This window comes from Canis lupus, chromosome 29 (assembly GCF_048164855.1).
Source record: "Canis lupus baileyi chromosome 29, mCanLup2.hap1, whole genome shotgun sequence".
Classification (NCBI taxonomy): Eukaryota; Metazoa; Chordata; class Mammalia; order Carnivora; family Canidae; genus Canis; species Canis lupus.
Genome location: NC_132866.1, coordinates 26,502,710 through 26,522,281, shown reverse-complemented (window position 1 = coordinate 26,522,281; position 19,572 = coordinate 26,502,710). Strand labels below are relative to the sequence as shown.

At 39.9% G+C, this 19,572-nt stretch overlaps 1 protein-coding gene across 10 annotated transcripts in view; it reads left to right on the top strand.

Moving 5' to 3' along the window:
* Positions 1-19,572, top strand: part of GBF1 (golgi brefeldin A resistant guanine nucleotide exchange factor 1) — a 121,158-nt gene that overhangs the window by 3,247 nt on the left and 98,339 nt on the right. For all 10 annotated transcript variants that reach the window (XM_072805534.1, XM_072805533.1, XM_072805532.1 and 7 more), the window contains exons 2-3: positions 9,923-10,028; positions 12,881-12,947. In XM_072805534.1, coding sequence (XP_072661635.1) covers positions 9,933-10,028; positions 12,881-12,947 — 163 coding nt within the window. In that variant the 5' untranslated portion in view covers positions 9,923-9,932. The remainder of the gene's footprint in view (positions 1-9,922; positions 10,029-12,880; positions 12,948-19,572) is intronic.

Here is a 19,572-nt window from a genome sequence, read left to right as displayed (position 1 = left end):
CATGCACCGGGAGCCCGACGTGGGATTCGATCCTGGGTCTCCAGGATCGCGCCCTGGGCCAAAGGCAGGCGCCAAACCGCTGCGCCACCCAGGGATCCCCTTTTAAAGCCTTTTTGAGATAGAATAAAATATGTCTGTGGATTGTATTCTACCCATCATCAGTGGATGATGTCCCCTAATATACAAGATAAGCATCCTTATGAGACTTAATCGTTGTAGTTCTTTATGTATAATTACACAGGCTAACTTTTTTCTTTGTCCTACTCTGTAAATTGTCACCCTTAGTTGTCACCTTGGGTGCTCTGTTAAAAGAGGAGTGAGAAAGAGAAGCTCTATTTCATTTTTCATCTCTAAGTAGAAAGGATATTTTTGTACATTTCTTAGTGGGTTACCTTGTGTATAGTTCTTGGGATAGACTCAGAATCCCCATGAAGGAGGTGCCATGGCAGAGCTGAGGTACACTAGTCACCTGATTATTGGGTTTGGGAGGATTTTCCAGTTGTGGCCTCTCAGGGCACCAACTCTTCCTAGTTTGATTTTCACTTACCTCTACTCTTTGGGTAAATTTCTTGAACCCAGTAAGTTGTTTACTAATTTAGTAATTCTTGGTCACTCTCCGTGCTTTATTAGCATAGGATATATTCCTTGGCCAGCTCTGGGAATCTTACAAGTTGCATCTCTAGTGTTTCTCTGGGATGTTTGAGATACTGAGTAAAGATAAGCCTTGGAATGGCCAGTTGTGGGTCATTTAGCTTCTGCCCTCTCAAAAAGCCCATTAATTTTTTTGGTTTGCACAGCTCTGTTTTATACATCAAAGCACCATGAAACAGACAAACAGTTTTTGCCTTTGGAGAATCTAATTTCTTATTGGGTAAGGACAACTTTTTTTTTTTTTTTTTTTTAAGATTTTATTTATTTGAGAGAGAGAGAGAAAGGGAGAGTGAGCATGAGCAGGGGGAGGGGGAGAGGGAGAAGCAGACTCCTCCACAGAGCAGGGAGTGATGAGGGGCTCCATTCCAGGACCCTGAGATCATGAGCTGAAGGTAAATGCTTAACCAGCTGAGCCATCCAGGCGCCCCTTATTGGATAAGCAATTTTAAAAGCAAATAAGAAAAAAGACCCTTAAACAATGGTATACTAATAACATCTCTTGGGGCACCTGGGTGGCTTAGGCAGTTAAGTGTCTGCCTTCAGCTTGGGTCATGATCCCAGGGTCCTGGGATGGAGCCCTGAGTTGCTCCCTGCTCTGTGGGGAGTCTGCTTCTCTCTCTTCCTCTGCCTACCGCTCCCCCTGCTTGTGCTCTCTCTCTCTGTCAAGTAAATAAATAAAATCTTAAAAAAAAAAAAATTTATTTAAAACCAAAGAAAATAAGACCCAACATACATATATGAAGAATTGACAGTTAAATAATTAAATATTTCAGAGAAGAAATGTGAACATTCATATAGCACATGAGGAAACTTCAGGAAAATAGATGTGAAAATAGAATAGACTGGTGGGTAATGTGGGTTCTTTTTGTCTACAGAGTAGCCTGTGTGGAATTTGTAACTTCTGATAGGGAAACAAATATGGGATGCAGAAAGGTTTGCCTGCCTGGCTTAGAATCATTGTTTTCTATGAAGTCATTGTTCTCACAGGAGTTGGATGTGAGCTGCACTGTATTGAAGAGTCAGTCTTTGATATTAGTTTATCCCTTTGTTCATTTGCTCCTTGAGTATTTATCATTTATCTTACAGGCATTGCAGATAAAAAGGTGAATAAATCATGATGTCTTCCTGAGATGCTTATAGACTCATGGGAGAGACAGATTAAATGAATAAGTATAAATCAATATAAGTTCTTTAGAGCTATGTACGGTATAATGGGATGACAAAAAAGGAGTCCTAATACTCTCTGGAGGCAGTGGGTTAGCTAGGGAAGGTCTTAGGTATTATAATAACAGGTAATTTTTGGAGGGTTTATTAAATAGTGCTCTTGCCATACTAGGTGCTTTACAGTCTTCTTATGTAGGCCTCACAACAAACAGATGAGGAGGTACTACCTTCATTTTGCAATGGAGAATTGTAAATTGAAGCTCAAAAAGGCTAAGAAACTTGGCTAAGATCATAAAGGTGGTAACAGGACTGTTTTGCTTCTGAAGCTTGTTCTTGTAACCACTGGTATTCTGATTTTCACTGACTTTTGGATTGATTGATTGATTGTTATTATTACTATTTAAACATTTATTTATTCATGAGAGACACAGAAAGAGAGAGAGGCAGAGACACAGGCAGAGGAGAAGCAGGTTCCACGCAGGGAGCTGGATGTGGGACTTGAACCTGGGACTGATTCCAGGATCACACCCTGGGCTGAAGGCAGGTGCCAAACCGCTGAGCCACCCAGGCATCCCCCCCACCCCACCCAAATATTTAAAACAGAAAAGGAGCAGCAAGTGTAAAGACAGACAACAGGGGATCCCTGGGTGGCTCAGAGGTTTGGCGCCTGCCTTTGGTCCAGGGCACGATCCTGGAGTCCCAGGATGGAGTCCTGCATTGGGCTCTCGGCATGGAGCCTGCTTCTTCCTCCTCCTGTGTTTCTGCCTCTCCCTCTCTCTATATCTTATCATAAATTAAAAAAAAAAAAAAAAAAAAAAAGGACAACAAAGACCATGACTTTAAAAAGAAGGAACTTGGGATCCCTGGGTAGCTCAGCAGTTTGGCCCCTGCCTTTGGCCCAGGGCGCGCAATCCTGGAGTCCCAGGATCAAGTCCCACGTCGGACTCCCGGCATGGAGCCTGCTTCTCCCTCTGCCTGTGTCTCTGCCTCTCTCTCTCTCTCTCTGTGTCTATCATAAATAAATAAATAAATCTTTAAAAAAAAAAGAAGGAACTTGTGATGGTCTATGTCATACATGCAAAGAATATGTATAGCATATATGGGGCATCAGTATCCCCTACCCAGCTTAAAAACAAAATGTCGGGATCCCTGGGTGGCGCAGCGGTTTAGCGCCTGCCTTTGGCCCAGGGCGTGATCCTGGAGACCCAGGATCGAATCCCACGTCGGGCTCCTGGTGCATGGAGCCTGCTTCTCCCTCTGCCTATGTCTCTGCCTCTCTCTCTGTGTGACTATCATAAATAAATAAAAATTATTAAAACAAAACAAAAAAAACAAAAAAAAAAACCCAAAATGTCGCCAAAACAAAGCTGCTTGTGTGTCCTTCCCTGTTAGTCACATTCCCCCTCCTGCTGGCCACTATTCTGAATTTTTTGTGCGTTTCCCTGATGTATAGTCTTAACTGGAATTGCTGAGATATGGGATATGAAGTTCTTCAATTTTGCAAGATAATGCCAAATTGTAACCCAGATGAGTTGTATCAATCTGCATACTCACCAGCCACTTGCCCTGCATTTTTTACCAACTCCTAGTATAGTCAAATTGGGTACTATTGGGTACCAGCCACCCTGGTACTCCTAGACTCAGCTTTAAATAGACTACTTTCAAAGAATATGTGTGGCTTACAGTCTCTGGACCAGTGGCTTGTCTGGCTGGGGATGTTAGTTGCTGCTTATTTGGTTGTTCCTTTTAATGTTATTTCTGATACAAGATAGACCTTAAGTTCTTTTTTGCCATATTTATATGAGGTCTCTGCAAGCCTTTGTGACCTTGTGACAAGGGGTTCTAGGCTGTTGGCCTACCAGGTAGCATGTAGTTCATCTGAGCTTCCCATTTGAAGCTGAAGGGCAGATTTCCTTGGGAGAATCCCTCTGTGAGGAGACAAATGCTCAGAGGCCTGGCAGGTGATTAAGCAACTCTGTATAATCTTTGAAAATAATTCTTCATTCTCTAGTTGTTTCTTTTTTACTATGAAAAGAAGCTTGAGACAATGATTTTTTTTTTTTTTTTTTTTTTTTTTGCTTAGATCTCCACTGTCTTAGAAAGTTGTTAGCTTTTGGTGCTTAATAAAATTTTTTTAAGATTTTATTTATTTATTTATGAGAGAGAGAGAAAGAGGGACAGAGACATAGGCAGAGGGAGAAACAGGCTCCATGCAGGAAGCCTGACATGGGACTTGATTCTGGGACTCCAGGATCACACCCTGAGTCAAAGGCAGATGCTCAACTGCTGAGCCACCCAGGCATCCTGGTGCTTAATAAATTTTGATAAAATGATAGGTTGATTACTTCAGTTGGAATCTCAGTTCAAAATTTATTTCCTCCAGGAAGCCTTCCAAATAGCTGGTAGATCCTTAATCAATTAATTAATTAGCACTTTAAAAAATTTTGTAGTATAGTGTTGTTGTTTACCTGCTGCTGTGTTATTTTCAGTATGGGTGTTTTCTCTCATTCTCTTAGTTCTTTGAAAGAGAAATTAAATATTGTTATAATGTCTCTTTATAGGCCTTTTAAAGATTTTATTTATTCATGAGAGAGAGAAGGCAGAGACAGGCAGAAGGAGAAGCAGGCTCCCTGCAGGGAGCCCGATGTGGGACTTGATCCTGGAATTCCGGGATCATGCCCCAAGCTGAAGGCAGTTGCTCAACTGCTGAGCCACCCAGGTGTCTCCAATATATATATATATTTTGCTATTTTATTTATTTACTTTAGAGGGAGAGGGAGAGAGACTGCAAGCGGGGTGAGGAGCAGAGGGAGAGGGACAAGCAGACTCTGCTGAGTGCAGAGCCCAACACAAAGCTCAAGCTTACAACACTGAGATCATGACTCCAGGTGAAATCAAGAGTCAGACACTGACTATACCACTCAGGTGCTCCCCAAATATTTTTTATAATAGTAGGTATTCAGTATACATACTGAATAATAACTATGTATTGAAGGCCTTCCATGATATAGCCCACATTTGCTGTTTTAGCTTTACCTCCTATTATTTATTCCCCTAGGAATAATATTCCAGCCAGTCTGGAATAATCATGATCCCCTAAACACCTACTGAATTTTCCTACCTATGAGCCTTTACCCTTCCCATTCTTCCCTTATATTTTTGACTGTTGGATCCTGTCTGGCAGCACCTGGGTGACTCAGCTGGTTAAGCATCTGGCTCTTGATTTTGGCTCAGGTCATGGTCTCTAGTTCCTGAGATCAAGCCCTGCGTAGTCTGGCTCCATGCTCAGCCTGGAGTCCACTTCTCTCTCTCCCTCCCTCTGCCCCTCTTTTCCTCATTCTCTTGTGTTTGCACTCTCTCTCTCAAGAAAATGGAATCTTGTTTTTCAGTTGCCTTCCAGAGCCCTCTACCAGAAATAATTTTCTTTGCTCCAGTATTGTGACAGTATGTATTACTCATGCATCGGAGATATACATGGGTTTGTGTGTATATGTATGTGTTTTATCTAATCTACTAGATTATAAATTCCTTTTGGGTGGGTAATGACAGTTACTGTATGCTGTGCCTACTCTTTTGCTTAGCATGTATTAGGTAATGTCTGACCAAAATAAATTTTAGCTAATTAAATTTGATGGCTACGCCTAATCATTTACAAATGGAAAAATACAACTACTTTTCACTCTTCTAATTATTTTTGTAAATATTTATTTATTTTTAAAATATTTTATTTATTATTCATGAGAGACACAGAGAGAGGCAGAGACATAGGCAGAGAGAGAAGCAGGTTCCATGTAGGAAGCCCGATGTGGGACTTGATCCTGGGACCCTGGGATCATGTCCTGAGCCAAAGGCAGACGCTTAACTGCTGAGCCACCCAGGCATCCCATAAAGATTTATTTATTTGAGAGAGAGAGAGTGAGTGTGGTCACAAGTGCAAGTGAGTGTGGTGGGAGAGGCAGAGGGAGAGAATCTTCAAGCAGAACTCCCACTAAGTGGAGAGTCCAGCTTCAGCTCAGTCCCACCATCCATGAGATCATGACCTAAGCAGAAACCAAGAGTTGTTCGTTCAACCAACTGAGCTATCTAGGGACCCCTTCACTATTCTAATTTAAAAATAGGTAACATATATGTGTGACACAAAACTCAAGAGATACAAAAGAATATACGGAGAAAAGCAAGTCTTCCTCTCATCCTTGTTCCCCACTTCCCTTCTCTAAGAGGCAACCTCTGTTAGCAATTTCTTCAAAATCCTTCTAGAGATATAGAGCATATTCATCTTGCCTAAATAATTTAAGAAAGGAATGATACTAAAGATTTTATCTTTTTCTTTTCTGATACTTTGACTTATTTTTGAATTTGTTCATCTTCTATTTCTTGGTTCTCCTCCTTATTGTTATGTATGTATTCATTGTTGAATCTTCTCAGAAGAGAACATTGTGTGCCTAGGGCATTTGGAAAGTAGATAGGGATGCCTGGGTGGCTCGGCAGTTTAGCGCCTGCCTTCAGCCCAGGGCATGATGCTGGAGTCCCGGAATCGAGTCCCCGTCAGGCTCCCTGGATGGAGCCTGCTTCTCCCTCTGCCTATGTCTCTGCCTCTTTCTGTCTCTGTCTCTGTCTCTCTGTCTCTCATGAATAAATAAAATATTTTTATTTTTTTAAGACTTTATTTATTTAATGAGAGACACAGAGAGAGAGAGGCAGAGACATAGGCAGAAGGAGAGGAAGGCCCCATGCAGGGAGCCCAATGTGGGACTCGATCGGAAGACTCCAGGATCACGTCCTGAGCCAAAGGCAGACGCTCAACTGCTGAGCTACCCAGGCGTTCCAAATAAAATCTTAAAAAAAAAAAAAAAAAAAGGAAAGTAGATGGTCTTCTGGGACTAACTTAATTGTTTCTTTCCTTTTTTTTTTTTTTTTTTTTAAACCTAGTATCGGGGGATCCCTGGGTGGCTCAGCGGTTTAGCGCCTGCCTTATACTCAGGGCGTGATCTTGGGAGTCCCGGGATGGAGTCCCACATCGAGCTCCCTGCATGGAGCTTGCTTGTGTCTCTGCCTCTCTCTCTCTCTCTGTCTCTCTCATGAATAAATAAATAAAATCTTAAAAAAAAAAAAAACAAACCCAAGCCTAGTATCTTTTAATTATCATTAAGGTAAATGTATTATTATGTTGGATTCTCTTGTGGATTTGAAGAAGGTGTTATGGTCCTGACAACATTTTTACCTGTCCTTTTCCCCTTTATTATAATGCTTTTCATACTTCTTGCTTTCTGAGGGCCCTGTCTTATACAAAATATGCAAATGGTACTACTAGAAGGATGTATTTTTTTCTGTGTATCTGTAGCTTATTTTCTTTTAGATCTGACTAAACTCTGTAAATACCTCATGGGCAGAAATGACATCTGATCTCTTTCGTCATTATTAATTTTAAATTATTATTGATGGTATAAATTGATGGAATAAATTCTCCATCCTGCTATAATTTTTTTAAAAAAATTCTCCTTGTAAAAAAATTAAAACATTGTAGTAAGGCTACAAATGTCCTCTGATTACACCCTGATTTCGTAATACCTTCTCCAGAGATGACTATGGTTACTGAGTTTGGGGTACATCTACCCAGACCTTTTTTAAAAATCATTTATTTATTTATTTGAGAGAGTGATGAGAAGGGGAGTGGGGGTCTGGGGACACAGAGGGAAAGAATCTCAAGCAGACTCCTCACTGAGCGTGGAGCAGGGTGGAGCCTGATGTGGGGCCCAATCTCACCCTGGGATCATGACCTGAGCTGAAATCAAGCGTCAGACACCCAACCGAGATTCCCAGGCATCCCCTCTCTCTGAATAAATAAATAAAATCTTCTCTGCCCCTCCTCCCACTCGTGAATTCTCTCTCTCTCTCAAATAAATAAATCTTTAAAAAAAAGGTGGGGGGAGGGTCCTTGATACCAAGAACAACCCTGAGTTTCTACTATTCTCATTATTACTGGGAAATTGATTATTGTTTTATTTTTTTTTAAGATTTTATTTATTTATTCATGAGAGAAAGGCAGAGACATAGGTAGAGGGAGAAGCAGGCTCCCTTTGGGGAGTTTACATATGTATATATTCTCTATTTACTTATGTATATATTACCTGGACAAAATACATTAAGTACACTTAACTACATGGATAACTCAAACATAATGTTTCAAGGGAAAAGGTCAAATTGCAGAAAAATACATGCAATATTATATTAGTTACATAAAGTACAAAAATATGCAGAATAATGCTATATGTTATTTAAAGATATATATCAGTGAAGCAAAAGTATGAAGCAACATAAAAGTTTAATAAATATCAGATTTAGAATAGTGAGACCTATGGATGAAAGAGAACAGGATATGATTAGGGAAAATTTACAGAAACTTTAGTTGTACTATTCTTTATCTGGATACTGGCTATTCTGTTGCTCTTTATATTATACTATGTGTTAAATATTGCATAATATTAAAAACAAAAATCTGGTATTTTATGTAGGGTGGGTAGGTTTTTTTGTTTTTTTGTTTTTTTTAAGATTTTATTTATTCATGAGAGATGGAGAGAGAGAAAGAGGCAGAGGGAGCAGCAGGCTCCATTCCATGCAGGGAGCCCAACTCGGGACTCAAGCCTGACTCGGGACTCCATCCGGGGTCTCCGGGACCACATCCCGGGCTGAAGGCGGTGCTAAACCGCTGAGCCACCCAGGCTGCCCTGGTTGGTTTTTACATAAATGGTAACATAGGGTCTTGTACTCCAGTTTTGTTTTGTGTTTTCATTCCATATGTCTGAGAGCTCTTTCCATGTCTTACTTACTTTGTATCCTTAGTACTATGAAAGATGTCATATGCATAGTAGGTGCTTAGTAATACTTGTGGAATTCTTTCTTCCCTTATCCTTTTTTTAAAAAATTTATTTATTTATGATAGTCACACACACACACAGAGAGAGAGAGAGAGAGAGAGAGAGGCAGAGACATAGGCAGAGGGAGAAGCAGGCTCCATGCACCGGGAGCCTGACGTGGGATTCGATCCCGGGTCTCCAGGATTGAGCCCTGGGCCAAAGGCAGGTGCTAAACCGCTGCGCCACCCAGGGATCCCTCTTCCCTTATCCTAATAGCCTAACTGTTTTAACTTTCCTGGAGCCTGATATAAATGTTTGACTATATGCCTCCCTCACCCTTCCCTGTCTGCTTTTTAAAATTTTGTCCTTGTGAGGAGGGTTTCTAAATAATGTAAAGTGGAAATGGTTTTTTACATGCTCCTAGGGTTTTCTCTATGCTAAGAAGATACTCTTTTTTTTTTTTTTTTCACGTGGGAAGAAAATTAAGTATCTTTTCTAAGTGCTGTTCTAGGCAGTGCGCGTGCGCACACACACACACATATATCCTATAATAATTCAGTTGGGAACACTTAAAGTACTAAAGTAGTGTTTTAGCTTCACTTCAGAGATTCATACAGAAGCAGCTTTAAAATGAGTCTATCTGTCAATCTAACTTATTAGACAGTTCCTGCTATAAGCAAGTGAACTTGACTTTTCAGAACTTTTCAAAGGTTGTATTACGGCCACTATCCAGTTTTGTAGAGCTGACTTGGTAGAATGGATGTAGTCTATAAGCTGACATTCTAACTGTGGTTCTAAACCAAGGCTATTTTTCTAACAGCTTTCGTTCTTTTCTTTTCACTTGACCTTTTATTGTTACTGTGAGGGAATAAAGAAGAACAAAAGGAAAATCTGAAATATGTCTTTAGTAACACAGAAGTATCTGCATACCTAAAATCCTCACAGGAGAGGTTTTGGGGATAGTTGGCTTTGAAGAATTTGATATGCTTGCTAGAGATTGTTGGGTGCTTTTGAGAAATTTTCTGGATTGATACTTTTTGAGTTGTATCTTGAACTTCTGGAGACCTCTAGGAGAGCCAGGTAGCTGGATTCATAACATAAAATGGACTTCATCCTATCCTAGTATTACTGATGGGGAATCGTGGTACTGGGAAGTTAAATCATAATTTTGACATTACCAGGTACTGATTTAAATGTGGGTATGCTCTGAGTAACCAAATATTAACTAATTTTTCTTTGAACTGTTTTGGTAGGTTTGCCAGGATGGTGGATAAAAATATTTACATCATTCAAGGGGAGATTAACATTGTGGTTGGGGCAATCAAACGAAATGCCCGATGGAGCACTCATACTCCACTGGTAAGTGGGGAATGGGCAAGATAGCTTGGTCACTGAGTTGTAAGGGATCTAATGCATGGTTAAAACAATAATTATGGACATCTGGGTGTCTCAGTGGTTGAATATCTGCCTTTGGCTCAGGGTGTGGTGCCCAGGTCCCAGGATCGAGTCCTGTATCAGGCTCCCATAGGGAGCCTGCTTCTCCCTCTATCTGTGTCTCTGCTTTTCTTTTCTTTTTTTCTTTTTTAGAATTTGGTGTTTTTTTGTTTTTGTTTTTGTTTTTTTTTAAGATTTTACTTATTTAAGACACAGAGAGCGAGGCAGAGATACAGGCAAAGGGAGAAGCAGGCTCCATGCAGGGAGCCTGATGTGGGACTTGATCCTGGTCTCCAGGATCACGCCCTGGGCTGAAGGCAGGTGCTAAACTGCTGAGCCACCCAGGCTGCCCTGTCTCTGCCTATCTCTTTGTATCTCTCATGAATAAATAAATAAAGTCTTAAAAAAAAACCCAAAACAAAACCATGATCAATTTCCTAGTAATAATGAGAATAGTAGAAACTCAGGGTTGGGGATCCCTGGGTGGCGCAGCGGTTTGGTGCCTGCCTTTGGCCCAGGGCGCGATCCTGGAGACCCGGGATCGAATCCCACGTCGGGCTCCCGGTGCATGGGGCCTGCTTCTCCCTCTGCCTGTGTCTCTGCCTCATTCTCTCTCTCTCTCTGTGACTATCACAAATAAATAAAAATTAAAAAAAAAAAAAAAAAAAAAGAAACTCAGGGTTGTTCTTGGTATCAAGGACCCCCCCCCTTTAAACATTTATTTATTTGAGAGAGAGAGAGAGAGAGAGCGATACACGAGTGGGAGGATGGGCAGAAAAAAAGAGAGAGGGGAAGCAGACTCCCCACTAAGTGAAGAGCACTACATGGGGCTTGATCTTGCAACCCTGAGATCATGACTTGAGCTAATCAGGAGTTGGATGCTACTGATTGAGGCACCCAGGCACCCCTATCAAGGACCCTTCTATTTTATTCTAACTAATGTCAAATTTATAGGCTGCTTTTTTTTTTTTTTGCCTCTGGGACCCAAAAGATGATAATTATTCTTCTATTTTTGTAGACAACTGAAGGTAGCACTTGAAACCTCTTAAATATGCCTAAAAATGTCAGGAAGATGTTTTACCCTTCAGATTCCCTAGGACTATAATTAGCTATCAAATTGATACATGGAGGGACATCTGGATGGCTCAATGGTTGAGTGTCTACCTTTGGCTCAGGACATGATCCTGAGATCCAGGATCGGGTCCCACTTCAGGCTCCCTGTGAGGAGACTGCTTCTCCCTTCTGCCTATGTCTCTGCCTCTCTCTCTGTGACTCTCATGAATAAATAAATAAAGTCTTAAAAAAAAATTGATGCGTGGAGTGTATCTTAGTGGTAGTACTCCTTGGGAGTATATAGAGCAGGCCATATATTGCCAATCAGATGAGTAAGAAACTTAACCTGTTGTAAAGCTGACTTTCTTTGTTGCATATGTATATTCAAGGATATTTTTTGCACAGTTGTATAGAATTGTATTTGACATTGTAAAAACAAGTTTAGACATTTCCAGCCTAGTGAATATATGTATATGTGTTTGGAAATTTCTCATGTTCATTTATAAAAATGGATTGTTTAGGGGCGTCTGACTGGCTCATTCTTAGAGGGTGAGACTCTTGGTCAGGGTTATAAGTTTGAACCCCACACTGGATATAGAGGTTACTTAAAATGATATGTGGAATATAAGAAATAGTGAAAGGGACGATAAAGGAAAGGGGGAAACTGAGTGGGGAAAAATTAGAGAGGAAGACAAACGAGAGACTCCTAACTCTGGCAAACAAAGAGTTGAAGAAGGTGAGGTGGGTGGGGGGATAGGGTAACTGGGTGCAGGCATTAAGGAGGGCACATGATGAAATGAGCTCTGGGTGTTACACTATGTGTTAGCAAATTAAATTTAAAAATAAAAAATAATAAAATAAAATAAAAGTAAAATATTAATAAATAAGTAGATAGATAAAATCTTATTGTTATTATTTTAGTAGGTTCCATGCCCTGTGTGGGGCTTGAACCTACAACTCTGAGATCAAGAGTCCCCTGCTCTACTGACTAAGCCAGCCAGGTGCCCCAAAAATAAGATCTTAAAAAAATAAAAATGGAGTCAGCAATGTCTTTGAAATGAATATGTATGATTATATAATGAGTATGAAGAAGGAGAAGAGATAGAATAATACATTATCTTCATCTTTTGGGGTACTGTAACAAAGTACCACAGATTGGGTGGCTTATAAACAAGAGAAATTTATTTCTCACAGTTCTGGAGACTGGAAGTCCAAGGTCAAGATGCCAGCAAGGTCAGGTGAGAGCCCTCTTCTAGGTCTCAGGCTTCTTATATCCTCACATGATGGAAGGAGCAAGGGAGCTCTCTTGGGTCTCTTTCATAAGGGTATTAGTTCCTTCTGGAGGCCCTAATCACCCACCTTTTAGAGGCTTTTACCTCTTATACCATCACATTGGACATTAGGATTTTTACATATAAGTTTTGAAGGGACACATGTTCAGACCATAGCACATGTAAAGACCCTGGCAATCTATGGTAGCTAGAGTGCTATGGTCATGGTATAGATTAGTATTTCAGAATTTACTATTTTAGGTAAGCCCAGAGTATCTTTATGAAATAGGAGATAAGGGAACTGGAAATCTGAACCATGGCTAACTTTCTTTTCCTCAGAAGGGAAACTTAATTGTTGGATTCAGACAAAGTGCCCTTGATCTGTCTGTTATTTCCCTTCTCCTCTTTATCTGATACTGACTTTTTTTTTTTTTTTGAATCAATGTATTACAGGATGAAGAACGGGATCCTCTGCTGCATAGTTTCAGTAATCTAAAGGAGGTTTTAAACAATATAACAGGTAAGTCCCCACACCTAAATAGGATTATTTATACTAGTAGAAAAATACGTGTTTGATTTATTGCAGGAATGAACAAACTTTTTCTGTAAGGAACTATATAGTAAATATTTTAGGTTTTGCAGACCGTATTAACTGTGCAACTGCTCAGTTCTGCTATTATAGCTCAAAAGTAGACATAGATAATACTTACATGAATGAGTGATAAGTAAAAATTAAAAAAAAAAATAAAACAGAACAAGCCATGTTTGGCCCATGGGTGTAGTTTGCCCCGGTTTACTGCATTGCTGATTCTTTTCCTTGAGTTCCCTAGTACAATGTCCCACTTTACTGGGGAATCAGTGTTCATACAATTATAAGCTCCCTTTATTGTTTGAGTTATATGAAATTATTTTTGGTTATTTATGGTTTTAACTACTTTCTTTTTCTACCTCTTGCATGCCATGAGGTAGGAAGTTGGTGGCACAAATGAAGTTTTTATTACTTTTTTTTTTTTTTAAGATTTTATTTATTTATTCATGAGACACACACACACACACACAGAGAGAGAGAGAGAGAGAGAGAGAGGCAGAGACATAGGCAGAGGGAGAAGCAGGCTCCATGCAGGGAGCCTGATGTGGGACTCCAGGATCATGCCTTGAGATGAAGGGAGATGCTCAACCGCTGAGCCACCCAGGCGTCCCAGAAGTTTTTATTACTTATTTTTACAAGTGAAGTTTTTAGTACTGACAATGAAACCTTTCTCTTCTAGAATGTTGTTATCAACTTTTAGGGCCTTAATTCTTAATACAAATCTTTCAGTCTTCATGTGTTCCCAGAATCATTTGTCCTTTTTTTATTCCCTGTTTTCCTAATTATAATAACTTCATGTAATATTTATATGTTTAGAATTTTCAAAGCTGCTTTCGTGTTTATTACCTTATTTGACTTTTACACAATTCTGTGAAGGAGCATGGCAGATATTGTCCCCTATTTATGAATGAAGTTGAAGTCCAGAGACATTTTAAATGATTTAGCTGAGGTTACGTTGATCCTAAGAGCTGGAGTCAAAAACAGAATGCTGGCCTGGTTTAGTGCCCTGGTCTGCATTGCTTCTGTTCATACAGTTAGAGGAGGATGTATACAGGAAGTACGTCCTGTTAGTTATATGTTATGTGTCAAGAGGAGGCAAGTCTCAGCACCTTTAGGTTTTTCAAGGGGAGAGAGTGAAAGGGACAGCCTCAGAGCTGTGTTCCTCTGTCAACCATAAAGGGCTTTTGCAATATACTTGGAATGCTTTTTAACTAGTAATGTATCTAAGACAACAATTGAAATAGTTTTTAGGTTTCTGCAAGTTAAGTAAGCAGTAAATAAATTTTCTCCTTTCATGAGAAATGTAGGAGAATATCTGGAGAAAAGTTTCTTTTTACTTTCTTAAACATGGGCTTGCTCCTAGGGTTCCTTCCCTACATGTTTTCTTTAAAGGAGCGATTTCACTCAGTTGAAAAGCATTGGAAATGTTAGGCAAGGATCAAAGTATAGAGGAAGTGGTGGTTAGCTGGTTAGTCAGGATTAAAGCTGCAACTTGGTGGCCTTTTCTTGTTTTATAGCCTGCATAAGTGACTTGGCTGCTTTAGGAAGTTGGCTACTTGCACAGAAGTTTTGTTTTTTTGTTTTTTTACTTTACAGATAAAGTTTACCTATCCCATTTAGAAAGAAAATGTAGTGAATGGGTATTTACAACTATTTTGGTGGCCAAAGTTCAGCGAGTAGTAGATCCTTGAATAATATGGATTTGAACTGTGTAGGAACACTTATCTGTGGGGGACACTTGGGTGGCTTAGCGTTTGAGCATCTCCCTTTGGCTCATGGCATGATCCTGGAGTACCGGGATTGAGTCCCACATTGGGCTCCCTGCATGGAGCCTGCTTCTCCCTCTTCCTATGTCTCTACCTGTCTCTCTGTCTCTCATGAATAAATAAATAAAATCTTAAAAAAAAAAAAAGGAACACTTATCTGTGGATTTTTTTCAGTATATGCAATATAGTACTGTAAATATATTTGCTCTTCCTTTAACTTTCTTTTTTTTAAGATTTTATTTTCAAGTAATCTCTGTACCCAATGTGAGGCTTGAACTCCACAACCCTAGGAGCAAGAGTTGCATGCTCTACGGACTGTGCCAGCCAGCATCCCCCCACCATGACTTTCTTAACATTTTCTTTTCTCTAGCTACTTTATTATGAGAATACAATATATAATACACATGACAAATGAAATGTATTTTAATCGATTGCTTTTGTTATTAATAAGGTTTCTGGTTTACAGGCTATTAGTAGTTTTGGGGGAATCGAAAGTTATACATGGATTTTCTTTTCTTTTTTTTTAAGATTTTATTTATTTATTTTAGAGAGAGTACAGCAGGGGAGCGGCAGAGGGAGAAGGAGAAGCAGGCTCCCCGCTGAGCAGGGAGCCCAATGTGGGGGTCAGTCCCAGGATCCTGGGATCATGACCTGAGCCGAAGGCAGACACTTGACTTATTGAGCCACCCAGGTGCCCCATACATGGATTTTCAACTGCAAGGGTGGGCGTTTTGGTATGCCAAACGCATAGGTTGGTAAAGGGTCAACTGTACTATCTTTTAAAAGATGTTAAAGAATTAAACATGTTAATATATTTGGAAACATAATATAAAACAAAATTTATACACAGTGAGGTATTGGTATTATTTATGGTTGAAAACACCCTAAAATGGCTGAAATCAGACTGGAGTAGCCTTGTAGGCTTTTTGGGCACTCTGTAGACCTTGAGGGGCTGAGATAGTCCTGCTATCCTGACAGAGCTACATTTCCTACTTTTCATCTAATCTATATCCCATACTTGTTTTCTCTATCCTGACATATCCCTGACATATCTCAAGAGACCATATATGTAGTAGGTGGTACAGTCAGGACTTGGGGTTTGAGACCACCTAAGAGCTGCCAATATTGAGTCTGCTGCTTAATTTTCTTACATCTTTGAGTCAGGAATCCATATTATCTGCTGCTTGAAACTTAATAAAACCAGAATGTGCTGAGGAGCCAGTTCTGTCAGTGGTACTAGGAACATAGTTGGGTATTGCCAAGCTTTCTCTTGGAGCAAGGAAGAAGGTGGTAGTATTTTCCAGGGCAGATGTTGAAATGGTGCCTGCCAAGGTTTTCCATTGTTCTCAGGTCTTAACATATCACCTGTGTGAAAAAATGACTGAGTGGACCAGAAATGGAACATTTCATAGTCTTCTGATTGGTTCTGACTCCACCCTCCCCCAGCGCTGGCTTCCAGGAGCAAGTTTATAGGTCAGCTGCCCCTGTGGTCCTGGAATCTGTAGTCCATGACCAATTTCTTGTTTCTTTTACTGAGACAAACAGATTTTTCTGATTGGCAGTGTCAGGAGGACTGCTTTCTTGGAAGCCTATTAATGTATTAGTGGTAGGAGGCTGGGAAAAGGTTTTGAACTTGGAAAGAGAAACTGAAGGGACTGCCTGCTCTGTGTGACTGAGAATGGTGTCCCACCTAGATTGGAGAAGTATGTCAGGAATTCTAGGACTTCATTCAGTTCAACTCATGAAACTGACTTGGGCTTAGACTCTTCTTATAAGAAGGATTTCTTTTTTTTTTTTTAAGATTTTATTTATTTATTCATGAGAGACAGAGAGAGAGAGAGGAAGAAAGAGAGAGAGAGAGAAAGAGATACAGGCAGAGGGAGAAGTGGGCTCCATGCAGGGACTCCAGGATCACACCCTGGGCCGAAGGCAAGTGCCAAACTGCTGACCTACCCAGGCATCCTATAAGAAGGATTTCTATTTGCTTTTTTCTAGACATTTGCTGGCTTGGTTGGTTAAGAATATCACTGTTGGAAAGGGGTAGTTCATTGGACATTGTCAGTAAACCAAATGATTTTTTTTCTTATAAACAGAGGATCTTTTAAGTAGGTAAGCAGTACCTACTCTTCCATAAGTATTATCTGAGCATTGCAGAAGAAATAAGTTTATTGTCTCTAATAAGGTTAGTTAGCTAAGTCCATACTATTCTCACAAATTCATGTCTCTGGACTACATTCAGTATTTGCCCAAACTGCATGATGACTACATGCTTTGTAGCATTTAGAGTAATAAAATAGTCTAATACCAAATCTAAAGTGATGTTGCACTTTGAAGATACAGGGCACCTAAGAGCAAAGTTTGCTTGTTGCTATTTTGTATAAAACTTTGGCCTACCACCAGTGGGACTTGACTGCTGGCCCTCATTTGGTCTTTAAGTTCTCTTAGAAATCCTTTTAGGAGGTTATTCTGAAAGAGTTAATCAGATGTGCGGTTACCAGGGACTGGGAGGGGGTATGGGAAGTGACTACAAATGAGTATAGGGTTTCTTTTTGGAGAAAAAATAAAATGTTTATAAAACAAAACGTAAAATGTTATAAAACAAAACATAAAAATGTTCTGAATTAGGTAATGGTGATAGTTGTACAACTTTGTGAATATATTTAAAAACATTGAATTGTACAATTTAAAAAGGTAAATTTTATAGCATGTGAATTACATCTTAATTTTTAAAAACAGCAAATGTAGGAGCTGGAAGAGTAATGGGATTCACCAGTTCTTCCTCAGGACTCAGAGCTAGGGAGGGAAGTCTCTGACTGTAGTTGCTGCTGTGCTTTGAGCCCATTACCCAGCAAAGGCAGCACAAGGCTCTCTTCAGTCTCCTGGCCCAGTTTGTCCTTTTATGTCTCTCTCATTAACTCAAGAAGCACATGGCTTTTATATTTAAATTTATTCAAGCTGTAATCTTTGACATTTGAGTTAGCTTTTAGTACAGTTTTGCATTTATAGTAATATATATTATGTATTTTCTCTATCCCCAAAGAATCCGTTTTAATCTTTTCCGGATGCAAATTTCAGGCTGTCTTGTCCCATCTCCCCTCTCTTGCTCTCTTTCCCCTCCCCCCACGGAGTGTGTTTGATCAGGTGTGGCAGGAATATCCACTGTCAAGCTGCGCCCTTTATATTAGTCAATATTATCCTTCTCCCCCCTCCCTGTCTGTCTGCCCCTATGGGCTTTCCCAGTTGATTTATAATTTTGGAATTCTCATCGGAGTCTGTAATACAGTTTGTTCATTATTTAACCAAAACCTGTTTAATGAGCAGAGAGAGGCAATGTAAATGTTAGGCATGTTGCAGTGATGTACCTTTGTGCTTCTCAAAGCGGGTGGGTAGTTAACTCTGTGCTGCCTGCAGGGCTGGGGTGTCTTGGCCTTAGGGGTAGAAGGACTACTGCCTCTCTCTTACATCTGCCCAAACTCTGCCCTGGGCGTAGATCCTAAGGACATGTTTTCTTTTATTCTTCTAGAGACCTAGAAGGGGGCTCTTGGCATATTGGAGTTATCTTCAGTCTTATAGCTAGACCAGGTGGTAAGATCTGTGGCATGGGATAGGGGGATGAAAGAAAAAGGGAAATATCAGGATACTTGGTACTGCTCCTGGTTTTAGGTCTGAAGAAAGTAAGCAGTTTAAAAAAAAATTAGAAGAAGAAGAAGAAGAAGGTAAGCAGTTTAGAAGAATCCTTCTAGCCAGCATGGTCTGTGGTCTTTGATCTCTGTGTTCCCTAACTGGACAAGTCCTTGCAAGCCTTAGTGCCCTCATCCAGTAGAGCTTCATGGAAAGGGCTCTCTAGTCCATTGTGATTTGTGGTGTTTGACTATGATCATTTGTCTCCAGATTTAGGTTGCCTTTGTCCTTGGTCTTTAAGCTTAGATCATTACAAAGAGGTTCTTATCTAGGAAATTTTGGATTTAAAGCAGAGAGAGTGGAATAGTCAAAAGTATCATAACCAGAATCTTTTCTTAAGGGATTACCTCTTAGTGACTCTAAAGCCCTTAGGGCCAGAGTTTGAGGGAGACTTTTTAGTAGTGTATGTGTTAGGGATGGTGGGGGTTCGGTGGGGTGGGTAGTGAATTTGCCTTTGGAGATTTAACTCTAGGCATTTTTAATTCTGAGAACCTATGAAGATTGAGGGTATTTGGCATAGAACTAAGGTGGTCTTGAGGCCTAGTATAAGCATCTGTTAACTATGGAACTGTTTTAGCTTCTTGAATTTTTCTTTTTGGGGTTCACTAAGATTTGAATTCCTTCTGGGTCTGGGTTGTTGAATTGCATTTATTTATTTATTTATTTATTTATTTATTTATTTATTTATTTATTTATTTGAATTGCTTTTAACCAATATTTGTTCAATATCCGCTATGTTCTAGGCATTTTGATTAGGCACTTAGGGATTGGGTCTATAATGGTAAACAGTCCACTCATAGCTACTGGTTTTACAAGACTAGTGGCTCTAGCTGACCATTCCAAGGCTAACGTTTGTGGCCTCTATTCTGTGTCATATGGTTGCCTATCAGGCATGGAATGGCTGATAGTGAATGAGGGCAATCTATTGCCATCTTTTCATGCCTTGATAACAAACAAGCCAAAGAAATGAACAAAAATTATAGCTTATATATTTGCTTATTGGCTTTCTCATGGAAAGCAGTTCTGGCCAGAATTTAGATACTCCAAAAGACATCAGTGGTTTGCGTACAGTAACTCTTGAGGGAGAGGATATTTTTTTACTGGACAGC